This window comes from Carettochelys insculpta, chromosome 1, assembly GCF_033958435.1.
Source record: "Carettochelys insculpta isolate YL-2023 chromosome 1, ASM3395843v1, whole genome shotgun sequence".
NCBI classification, from domain to species: Eukaryota; Metazoa; Chordata; order Testudines; family Carettochelyidae; genus Carettochelys; species Carettochelys insculpta.
Genome location: NC_134137.1, coordinates 307325810 through 307338467, shown reverse-complemented (window position 1 = coordinate 307338467; position 12658 = coordinate 307325810). Strand labels below are relative to the sequence as shown.

The following is a 12658-nucleotide window of genomic DNA, read 5'->3' as shown; positions in this document are numbered from 1 at the left end:
CCCACATCTTGAATACTATATACAGATGTGGTCTCCTCACCTGAGGAAAGATGTCCTGGCACTGGAAAAGGTTCAGAAAAGGGCAACTAAAATGATTAGGGGCTTGGAACAGGCCCTGTATGAGGAGAGGCTAAAAAGATTGGAACTCTTCAGTTTAGAAAAGAGGAGAGTGAGGGAGGACATGACAGAGATATATAAAATTATGACAGGTGTGGGGAGGGTGAATAAGGAGAAGTTATTTACTTGTACCCATAATACAAGAACTAGAGGATACCAAATGAAATTAATGGGTAGCAGGTTTAAAACTAAGAGTTCTTCTTCACTCAGCACATATAGTTAACCTGTGGAACTCCTTGCTAGAGGAGACTATGAAGGCTAGGACCATAAAAGAATTTAAGAAAGAGCTAGATAAATTTATGGAGGTTAGGTCCATAAAAGTCTATTAGCCAAGGGTAGGAATGGTGCCCAAGGCCTCCGATTGTCAGAGGCTGGAGATGGATGGCAGGAGACAAAATTGCTTGATCATTGTCTTCGGTCCACCCCTCTGGGGCACTGGACACTGTCGGCAGAGAGGCTACTGGGCTGGATGGACCTTTGGTTTGATCCAGTATGGCTGTTCTTATGCTCTCCGCAGATGAAGTATTTCCATTTCCAGCAAGCTGTTACAAAACTTAGAGGTACACCTACTGACATGACTGCAGCGTGCCCCAAAATGCCCATAGCTCATGTATCTGCATTCTGCCCTATTGTTGCAATGAACGGGCTTTCCATGCCCTTGCCATGTGCTCAAAACTATTTCTTGGAAAGAATACCATGTTTCAACCCCACTTGTACCTCTCCATAACCCACTAACACCTGTACATACCACCCTGACCTGTACTTCCTCCAACTTACATCCACTGACTGCTCTCATTGTATTTGATGACAACACCCTTACCAAGATGATCCTAGGGCCAAGCTACTGACACAACCTACCAAATTCTGTACTGAAGTGACGCAGACTAGAAGAATCAAAGTACCTGTGTATCTTTCCTTTGATAAGATACATGGTGGGGAGGGTCAGAATGTACAGAGACCCAGATCTCAAGCTTCTCACAATAACTCTTCTAAACTGCTCAAGCTTATTCCTCCACCACTCAACAGCTCCACTTAACAGTGAATGCAGTTAAAGTCCATGCAGATAATTCCCAGCTCCAGGTGATAGAGTTAAAGGTAAATGCTCACACAACCTAACTATTTCCTGGATTTCTGAGTCTGCATTTTTGCTGAACTCTACATTCTGGAAACGCATGGAGCTGTAAACTGGGCAACCTTAACTCTTGATTAAATGAGGTTGTGTCATTTAATCATTCTACAAGTTCCTAAACATCCTGTAATAAGGGTAACACGAAACAAAAAAAACAAAAACCACTGATCAGTACAGAAACTGATCTACACTTTCTGAAAAGTAGCTCCAATTTTCTCATCAATAAATACCACAAGACTGCGAAAGCAACCTCAAAATAGAGAGAGGCCAAATGTACTGACTTTTAATGGTAAGCGGTTTCAATATGACAGCCTTATTTTAAGCTCTTTACTGAGACTCGTCAAACAAAACACACAAGAGAACTCAGTTCCTGTTCTCTCCTCTGATACGTTAGGCCAGAGAATATAGTCTGGGGTGTATTAATATTAATTGTCTGGAAGTGAAGACATTGAGTGGTGTGAACATTTCCACAGAGAGCAAGATTATATAAAAAAGATACTGTAACTACTGAATGAGAACAAGTTGTACCTTTCTATATATCCTGTAGATGTTCCTACCAGACCATCAAGTCTTTCCTGTAGGGCTGCAAGAATCTGAGGATTTTGCATCATCTGCACAGTCAGCTGCCGAGCTAAGTAAAACCAAGAAGAGGAGAAGTTTTGGAAATTCATAATGCTAATCTTGTAGCCAACCTGGAAAGAAACTTGTTTTAGTAGTAGGGAAGATGCCAGGGTGACAATCCTTAATATTAAACATGTTCAAAGGAAGCTCAGCACAAATAGGAGTATTTAACATTCCATTTTCCTCCACTGACGTGCCTTAAATATCCTGTACAAAGGTTAATGAAGATCCCTCTTATTCTGAGTATTTCAAAAAAATCTGAAAGCTGACCATTCCAGAAAAACAGAGAAAGCTTTGAGATTTTTAGTTTATGAAATGTTAACTGAATTATTAACAGTTCTTGCCAGAAAACACAGGTTTATAAGATGTCACCAAAACGTTGTCTAAAAACTTGTCTCCTATTTCAAACTAAATGAAGCAAATAAATCCAGGATAGTAAGATTTGTATTTTTTGCTTTGGAAAGAGGCAGGGACTGTGCAATAAGTCAATACAGTCTACCAAAAATGACATACAATTTTTGTACAACTATCAAAACCAGAATTGGATTCAGTAACTAGTTTGCAAGCGTTTACTTCCTGAAAGATTCAATTGAAAAATGCTAGTAGAAAATTATAAGTAACTCAGTAATCAGAAAAATGTAACGTGAAATAGGAACAAACTGCCATGTCAAATCAGACCACCCATGCACCTAATCCCACTTTTAAAAGTGCTGTGTATTCACATTATCTATATATGGCTGGTACCAGATTCTTCAGAAAGGTATGTACAAGAACTCCACCTTCCCTCCTCTCTTTAAAGTAACTTAGTCAGTGGAGAAGCTTCTTCCTAACCATTATCAGACCTTGAATCATGGATGTTTATATCCTATAAATACATTAAATAAAAGTGTATATTAATATGGATAATGAAAGCATCGTTTAATTCTTGACAAGCTCTTGGCTTTGACATCTTGTGGTAAGGAATTCCATAGGATAATTATTCCAAAATGTGTAAAAATTCCCTTTCAACCTGCTTTTTTTTTTTTTTTTTTTAAAGTAACCTTTCACTAAACATCTTTCATCTTATACTGTCAGAGGCTGTGCGCACGTGTATACACACACTTTCGTACAGTAAACCCCCAAAATATACTGCTTCAAGTTAACCACAACTCATTTTGACGTAAGTTAAGTACAACTTGAAGCTGCTCTGTGGCTGTCAGCCTGCGTAGCTGCCCGCAGCAGCAGCCAGCTAAGAAGGCTAAGAGCCCCTTCTCCCTGCCTTCCCTCCAGCTGTGCCTCTGCCAGGCTGAAAGCTGTGTGGCTTGGGGAAGGCAGGGAGAAGCAGCCAGGAAACTGACCAGCCCTGGGAAACCAGTCAGTTTCCTGGGTCCCAGGAGCAGCGGGGAGCTGGGAACCAAGCGGAAGCCTGGTTCCTGGCTCCCCATGCCGACTTGAATGAAAATTTAAGTTACATGGGGGTTGCAGGAACACAACCCCCACATAACTCAGGGTTTTACTGTATGCCAAATTAAACGGTCATCTTTTTAAGCTCTCACAGAATTGAGCAGAGTGGCAATACCTACACTCACGAGAAGCTTTGAAACAAATACTAATACAAATCAAATACTAATGAGGTAGTGAAATGAATATTCAGCACCTCATTAGCATGCCGCTGGCCGCAGCACTTCAAAAGTTCTGTGTTTCACTTGCACACAGCGGTCCTTTTCAGCTGATAGGAATAAGGTGATTTCAATGTTTGCAGGGTTCTTTCAAAAAGGACCCCCTGTAGATGAGCCACGTTCGAGTGAAACTCAGCACTTTCAAAGTGCTGTGGCTAGCAACATGCAAATGAGGTGCTGAATATTCATTTCTGCACCTCATTAGTATTCTTCAATTTGGTCATTAGCATGGCCATTTCGAAGTTTTTCATAAGCGTAGATGTAGCCAATACTTCAGATTGGCAATTTTTTGCAAAGATGGTAGACTTATTTTCTTCTGAATATTATACAGTCTAAATTGTTTGCTGCTTTGACTGCAATTACGCACTTAGCAGTCCAGTCTTTTCTGCATGATCGCAATTTAGATGGCTGTAATATTCAAGAAATAGTTGCAGTTTTACTTCTCCAAAGTGGATGACCCTGAATTTGTGAACAATGACTTCTCTGCCATTGAACTGTTTATTTCAGACAGCTTTCCGGTTTAGGTCTAGAGAGGACAGAAGAGCACACAACTTCAAATTCTGCAGTTTTATCACATTTAAAATATTTAACACTAGTACAGTATTTTAGGGCATTCAAAAGGTCTATCTTTCACCATGTTGCTAAATGACCATTTAGTCCTACTCTTAAGTTTTTAAATCTGATAGAACTGTCAACTCTCATCTACGACTACTTGGTTTCCTTAATGTAGAATTCAGGAAAGAACTTTTGAACAGGCTCTTGAAATTCCAAACAAATTATGACAAGCAAGTCTATTACATGCCCTATATTGCTTACATGCTGAAGGGCTAGATTGTATTAGAAAAGCACAGTTTTATTCCACTGAAGTTCAACTGCTTAGTCCCTATGCGGATATATTCATCCGGGTATTATAGAGCTATTTTTTTAACTATTTCAGCCCAAGTTTGCCTCACACTGAAGTGCCCTTAGGTGTCTTTTTGCTGGTAGGTACAATACATGCTACAGTATTTAGCTGATTTTAAACTTGGTTGCATTTTTTAAGCATTTAACCTACTTCAAGTTCTTTGAGAACTCTTGGGTGCTATACCTTCTGATTAAGGGAATTTACTGCTATTTATCAGTCTGTTTCACAGTCCAACCTCAGCACTTCATCCTTTTCAGACCACAAAAGTTAACTCTCCTTTTCGAGATTTCATAAAATTCATTCACCTCACCTACACTGCCCTCATCCTCCTCAGCTAGTTACTTTAAACAGACATTTTCACCAGCTCTAACAACTGAACTACAAGCTTCCCACTGCTGATGCGATAAAAGCATTTCTGGCCATTTGTTTTCACTTTTACTTCTCTGAATTCTATCTTCATCATCCAAAACTAACAACACAATGAACACACCAACATTTTCCACATGGATTGCATACCATGAACAATGTTCTATTAACTAGATATAAGCATGTACATTGGTTTCTCTTTTTTCCTCCAGACCAGTTTTAGGCATTAGCGGATTTCTATTGATCATGATTGAATCATTTTGAAGTTGAATGAATGGTTGTCTGTGAAATTAAATTAAGTGAGCAGTCAAGTTCATTTGAGAGTACTGAGAGAGACACATTGATTGTCAATTGATGTGGTCCAAAATTAACATAGGTAACATCTTCTGAATTGTGTCTGCTCTCATTCATATGAACAGCAATAACCATGAAGTGATAAACCCCTTTAAATGAGCACTACCTTTCTGGATTCAGAATTTAAAAGCATTAAGACTTATGCTTACGATTTGCAATCACTTTAAACTGAGAAAAGTGAAATCCATTTAACATAATGGCTTTGGATTCAAGCACATTACAGTGTTACCTTTACTGTTGGCATCCTCTCCAGCTTCTTCTTCTTCCACTTCTTCAACATCTTCCATATCCTGTTGGTCAAGTTCAGCCTGTTCTTTGCTAGTAGAAACATTCAATGTAAGGAGTTAAGATTTTTTTTTCTGTCAAGCTAAAAGAACCAGTTTCCAAATTCAACCTGTCCTGAAAAAGGTGCTGCCAGAGATGTTGTACTAGTCCTACTACAGGGGTCGGCAACCAAAATAGCAAGAACAACCATTTTTTCACAATTCGGTAAAAAACCTCAATAGTTCAAGGGCTGCAATGCATGTGAAAATGCTGTGTAGAAGCGGGAAGGGGCCTCCGGAAGGAGGACTTCCTTCTGGAAGCCTTCCCCCTGTCCCCCACGGCCACACCTCTACATGCACATGGCATTATGCTAATGAGGCACAGTGAATTTGCATCCACGCCTCATTAGCATATTTTGCTCCGTGTATTAGCATGCCACTTCCAAAGGAAGTGGCCTGTGTAGAAACAGCCTAAGGAAGGAAAGAAAAAAAAAAAAAAAAACCTATTCATAGATCACAGCAGCTGAAAGTACAGGATTAATCTATATATCATGTGAAAATTTTAGTCAAGTAAACATCCAAGAGTAAACTTACTTGTCAATGTCTGCCATATTCTCAGACCTCAGAGACCCTTAAAAAACAAAAAACAACCCAGCATTAGATTTTATATACTGAGCCAATGACCACCGAACATCACATGTATTAGAATGAAGTTTAGGAACTGCTTAAGATGTATGCTATCGTAGTTTCCAAAGCTCAGCAATAGTTTACAATATAGTTACTATGCTGCAGTAAGAGAAGTATCCCTTCATTAGGCATGCACACAGCACTAAATTACAGAAGAAATGTGTGGCTAACAGAGACTTCAGGAAGTTACCAACTCCAGCTCCCTGTGACAAGACCAACTAAGCCTGGATCACCCAATTTGTTCTTAAAAACCCCCCAGTGATGGAGATTTCATTGCTTTGCTTGGAAGCCTTTGCCATTCTTTGATTACTCTTTAAACTGTTTTTCCAAACATTAACCTAAATCTCCCTTGCAGCAGATTAAACCTGTTGCTTCTGGACAAACAATTAGTGGACAGAGAGAACTGATCACCATCCTTTTTATAATAGCTCTTCACATATTTGAAGATACTGACCAAATTCTGCCTGCTGGACATGATTAACTGAGAAAACAATAGCATTTTTCAGATTGTCTAACCCTTCCTTCATGTTTGCTGCTCTTATTTGGACTATCAACAGTTTGTCCATATCTTTCCTAGAATATGGCACTCATAATTGGACACAGTGCACTAGGTAAGGCCCCACCAACTAATCTCCCAGGTCTTACATAGGACACTTTCATTAATACATGTTAAAATGACTCTTTTGCAGCTGCATCACATTGTTAATAAATTCAATTTATGATCCAATCTGATCCTCAGATCCTTTTTCAGCAGTGCTACCAGCTAGCTAATTATAAATTTTACTGTTGTGCATTTCATTTTTCCTTTTCACGAGAGTACTTTGCACTTGTTTTCACTGAATTTCATACCAATTCAGTAATTTGTCCAGCTTATTTTGCATTCTAATCCTCTCCTCCAAAGTGCTTGCAACACCTCTCGGCTTGATGTCCTCTTCACAGTTTAAAAGCACACTCTACTTAATAAGCACATTACAGACTTGAAATTCGATCAAACCCAGGACTGACCCCAGCAGGCCCCTATGAGATAGAGTGACAGTAAACCACTGATAACCTCTCAGAGTAACCAGTTGTGCAGCCACTTTCTAGTAATTCAATCCAGCCTACATTTTCCTAGCTTGCTTCTGAAAGAGTCATGCAGGATTATCAAATGCATACACATAATACGCATGTGAAACCTGGACAACATACAAGCATCTGAAGGCACTCGGAACAATATCATCAATACTGCCTCGGAAGAATCCTATCTCTTGGAAGGATGGAAACACAAATATTTACATCCTGGAAGAATCTAACATGGCCAACATTGAAGCCACTATCATTCACCAACTACTTTGTTGAACTAGTCACATGGTTTGGATGCCTGATCAACATCTCCCAAAACATACTGTTTTCTGAGTTGAAGGAAGGGCAGAGGAAGCGATAAGGACATACTGAAGGCACACATGAAAAAAGTGTAGCATTGGTGTTGACATTTGGTAGAACCTTTCCCAGGACTGTCCCCAGTGGAGAGCAGTAATCCATGAGGGGTGGCATAGCGTGAGAACTCCCAAGGGAGTGCAGACAAGGAGCCACCGACAGCTATGAACACTTGCAGAACCACCCCCTCTCTGTGTTGGCTATCCCCAAGAGACATCGCCAGAGTACATTAAGGTCCTGGAACAATAAATTCCCTGCCCCTGGGATTACGTACCATTTTGGGAGTCTTGTGACTTATCTGCGATCACTTTGGGACAGCCAACTACTGATAGATATGTGAATAGTGTGTGTTCTTGAGAATAGTTGTGTCTGAGCTCTATCAAGAGCTGACAGATGATGCCTCTGTAAAATGTGACCTTCTAGCTTCAGATATAACCTTGGATCCCACCCTGCCTTGCAACTGCCAGCTGAATGGCTGTGCAGAGTATGAAAGTGAGCTCAAAAGAAAAAAAATAAATAAATAAAATAAAAGAGACCTTCTGAATGACGTCATGCTGCAGGTCCAGCGCTGAAAAGAAATACTTGAAGGAGAGATGGGACATCGAGGAGGAGGGAATGGAAGAACACAGAAGCCCAGAACAAAGCCATGGAGCATCACGAGGACACTCTCCAGACACTCCTCGTGCAGCAGATGAAAGAGCAGCATGCCCACCCTCCCCTGCCGCCAGTGTTCCAAATTTCTTCCCCATGCTTCCCTGTGACATCATCAACACAGTCAGGGCACCATGCTTTTCCCAGTTGGCACCTGCTGCACTCCACACCAGCTCCATCACTATCCAGCCCCTCCAGACTCCCATCAATGTCCACCACACTCAAACCCCACTCCCATCTAGTTTAGCCCAAACAAGGCTGCATATGATACCTGGAAATATGCACTTGCAAACATACAGAGCTTCATCTTATCCATTCCCACACACTGCAAAGTACAGATGTGTCTACGATGATTGTTTTGTAGTAAATGATTTATTTTAGTTTGAAAGCAATCTTTGTTCCTGTAGTTCGGTGGATTTACTGCCTTTGTGTCCTCATGGGTCTTTGGCGCCATTGATGATAACCAGAAAGCTACTTGCGTGCGTGTTCAATGACATGGGATCAATAATCTCAGCAGACCCCACAAGGTTCCCTGAAAACCACAGACCAGATAAGGACTGAAGATGCCCAGCCAGGGTTTATTGTCAAGCAAGGTATAAAAAGAAAGGTTACTCACCATAGTAACGGTGGTTCTTTGAGATGTGTCCCCGTGGGTGCTCCACATTAGGTGTCGGGCTCGCCCGGCGCTGCAGATCGGATCTTCCAAGCAGTTTCTGCCGGACCGCGCATGCGCCGGTGCGTGCCGCTCCCTTGCGCGCTCCTGGCCACGTGCACGATCTGGTCCCCGCCAGTTCCTTGACCAACCGCCTCGGATGCTCCTGAAAAACACTAAACAGAGATCCGAAGCAGGGAGGATGGGCGGGTAGTGGAGCACCCACAGAGACGCATCTCGAAGAACCACCGTTACTACGGTGAGTAATCTTTCTTCTTCGAGTGTCCCCGTGGGTGCTCCACATTAGGAGACTACCCAGCAGTAACCCAAGATAGGAGATGGGTAATCGGATCATGTACAGCTTGTCCCCGAGAGGACCGCTGTCGAGAGCTGGGTATCCTCTGGGAATACCCTGCGAAGGGCATAATGCTTGGCAAAGGTGTCATAGGATGACCAGGTCGCCGCTCTGCAAATGTCCTTTAGTGCAACGCCCTTGAAAAAGGCTGTTGATGCCGCCACCGCCCTAGTGGAATGAGCCCTGGGCGTGGCCAGTAAAGGAGTCTTTGAGTTTGTAGCACATTTTTATGCAGGATACGATGTGCTTCGAGATTCTCTGCGAAGAGAGACCTCCTCCTTTCGATTTGGGAGCGAGAGAGACTAGGAATCTATCCGTTTTCCGGAAGGACTTGGTCCTGTCTATATAGAAGGCTAGCGCCCTCCTCACGTCCAGAAGGTGTAGGTGCGCCTCTTTGTTAGAGTTATGAGGCTTTGGATAAAACGAGGGTAAAACAATAGGTTCGTTAACGTGAAACTCAGAAGAAAATTTAGAAACAAAGGCTGGATGCAGCCGTATGGTTACCACCTCCTTGGAAAAAACAGTGCAGGGTGGCGTTGCCATGACTGCCGCAAGCTCACCTCACCCTGCGAGCTGACGTGATTGCGAGAAGAAAGGTCGTCTTTATCGTAAGAAGGCGGAGGGAAACCATGGCCAAAGGCTCGAACGGCGGTCCCGTTAGCGCATTAAGCACCAGGTCCAAGTTCCACGAAGGTGGAAGCGGTTTCCGAGGGGGGTATAGGTTTACCAACCCTTTGAGGAACCTGGTAATCATGGGATGGGCAAACACCATGTGCCCTTCCTCTTCGTGTCTGAACGCCGAAATGGCGGCAAGGTGGACTTTTAACGAGGATAGTGAGAGTCCTCCTCTCTTGAGGTCCAGTAGATACTCTAATATTACAGGTATAGGCACCGAAAGGGGGGCTAGCTGTTTGGTAGAACACCATGCCGTGAAGCGAGTCCATTTCTGCTTGTAGGTCTTCCTGGTCCAAGTCCTCCTGCTACTTTCTAGGACTCGTTGCACTTCCTCCGTACACGTGCTCTCTAGGGAGCTGAGCCATGGATTAACCACGCTTGTAGTCGCAGGCCTTGGGGGTGCGGATGCACTATGGAACCCTGGGCTTGCGTGAGCAGATCCGGCGCCACCGGAAGGGGCATCGGTGGACGGTCCGACATGCGCAGGAGTAGGGGGAACCGTTGCTGTCGATCCCACGTTGGGACTATCAGGATCATTCGGGCTCCTTCCCTCCTGGCTTTCTGCCAGACTTCGTGGATCAGAACTGTGGGAGGAAAGGGTAAAGCAGGGGACCCCTCCAGGAGATCGCAAAGGCTTCCCCCAGGGACCCCCGTCCCAGTCCTGCCCTGGAGCAGAATCGTGGGCACTTCTTGTTGTGTTGAGTGGCAAACAGGTCTATCTGGGAAAAAACCCCATGCATGAAATATCGGTCATAGCAGATCGGGACAGATCTCCCACTCGTGCGTGAGTGCGAAATGCCTGCTCAGCTGGTCTGCCTTCACATTGTGAGCGCCTGGTAAGTACGAGGCTTTCAAGATTATATTGTTGGCGATGCACCAGTTCCATAACCGGACTGCTTCCCCATATGAGGCACGGGACCGAGCTCCTCCTTGCCGATTTATATAAAACATGGTGGAGGTATTGTCTGTACTGATCCAGACTACTTTGCCTTGTATACGGTCTCCAAAGCGTCTGCAGGCGCTGAACACTGCTCTGAGCTCCAGTATATTTATGTGCAGTGACTGCTCCATGGAGGACCACAGCCCTTGCGTCACCTCTTCACCCATGTGTGCTCCCCACCCTATGAGGGAGGCATCTGTAGTAAGAAAAACCGATATTTGTGGTTGGTGGAAGGGTACCCCTGTTAGCAAGTTCTTGGGGTTTACCCACCATCGCAGGGATTTGCGCACCTCTGTTGTGGGCGACACCACCCTGTGAACCGTGTGTGCTGCCGGTTTGTACACGCTCGCCAGCCAGTGCTGCATGCTGCGCATGTGTAACCTGGCGTTCTGTACTACGAACGTCGCTGCTGCCATGTGGCCCAGCAGCTGTAAGCACGTCAGAACCGGCACCGTAGGGCGGAAGGTGATGACTTGCACGAGGGAGCCGATGGCCCGAAAGCGTGTCTCTGGTAGATACACTCTCGCTGTAATAGAATTTATGCGTGCCCCTATGAACTCTATGTCCTGTGTGGGGTCTATCTTTGATTTTGCCAGATTGATAGCCAGGCCGAGCGAAGAGAACGTGCCTGCTGTGATGCGTATCATGCGTAGTACCTCCTCCTTCGAGGCTCCTTTGAGTAGGCAGTCGTCCAGATACGGGAATATAAATACCCCGTCTGTGCAGGTAGGCTGACACCACTGCCAAGGTCTTGGTGAAGACTCTGGGGGCCGAGGAGAGGCCAAATGGTAGGACCTTGTATTGAAAATGTTCTTTGCCTACCATGAACTGGAGGAATCGTCGGTGAGCCGGATGGATAGTTATGTGAAAATACGCGTCTTGCAAGTCGAGGGCTGCGAACCAATCTCCATCGTCCAGTGCCGTAAGGATGGAGGCGATTGTGATCATCCGAAAGTGTTGCTTGCGCAGGTACCGGTTGAGGCCTCGAAGATCTAAGATGGGCCTCCAGCCTCCTGTCTTTTTCTCCGTGAGGAAGTACCTGGAGTAGAACCCTTTCCCTTGCAGTTGCTCCGGCACTCTTTCCACTGCCCCTACGAGCATGAGATGGTCTACTTCCTGCTTGAGCCTCACTACGTGGGAGGCCTCCTGGAGGTGGGGCCTGGGTGGAGGTCATGGTGGTGGGAGCGGCTGGAAGGGGATCGCGTATCCCGTGGCTATGATCTCCAGCACCCATTTGTCTGTGGTGATCCTTTGCCACTGGTCGTAGAATGGACGGAGGCGATAGTGGAATAACCGCTTTGGATGATCTTGTGCGATGGTAGGGATGGCGCAGCCCTGGATCTGTGTGTCAAACTTGTGGCCTTTGGCCCTGCCCCGAGGACGCACGGCTCTGTTGGGAACGTCGCCTTGGAGTTCTGTACTGCTGGTGCTGTTGATGTCGCCCTTGCTCGTAACCCCTGTGGTACTGGGGACGCTGTTGCTGGTACTGGTACCGTCTTTGTTGAGGGTAGTACTTTTTCTTTCTGTATGGAGGGGTATAAATCCCCAGGGTTCTAAATGTGGCTCTTGAATCTTTACTGGAATGAAGGACCGAGTCAGTTGATTCAGCAAACAGCTTCTGCGAGTCGAAGGGAAGATCGACTATCTTTGCCTGCAGATCCCTCGGTATACCCAAAGTCTGGAGCCAGGACTCCCTTCGCATCACCACTGCCGTAGCTGTGGAGCGTGCTGCTGTGTCCGTAACATCCAGGGCGATCTGAACTCCCGTCCTCGAGGCCGCGTAGCCTTCTTGCACTATGGCCTTGAGCACCGGTTTCTTGTCCTCTGGAAGCGAGTCCATGAGGGAGGTTAACCTAGTGTAGTTGTTGAA

At 44.7% G+C, this 12658-nt stretch overlaps 1 protein-coding gene across 2 annotated transcripts in view; it reads right to left on the bottom strand.

The window, feature by feature from the left end:
• The window catches only part of NAP1L1 (nucleosome assembly protein 1 like 1), a 64882-nt gene that overhangs the window by 30535 nt on the left and 21689 nt on the right, over positions 1–12658 (bottom strand). For both annotated transcript variants that reach the window (XM_075012587.1, XM_075012594.1), the window contains exons 2-4: positions 6007–6043; positions 5379–5467; positions 1775–1877 (exon numbers count right to left, since the gene is read on the bottom strand). In XM_075012587.1, coding sequence (XP_074868688.1) covers positions 1775–1877; positions 5379–5467; positions 6007–6023 — 209 coding nt within the window. In that variant the 5' untranslated portion in view covers positions 6024–6043. The remainder of the gene's footprint in view (positions 1–1774; positions 1878–5378; positions 5468–6006; positions 6044–12658) is intronic.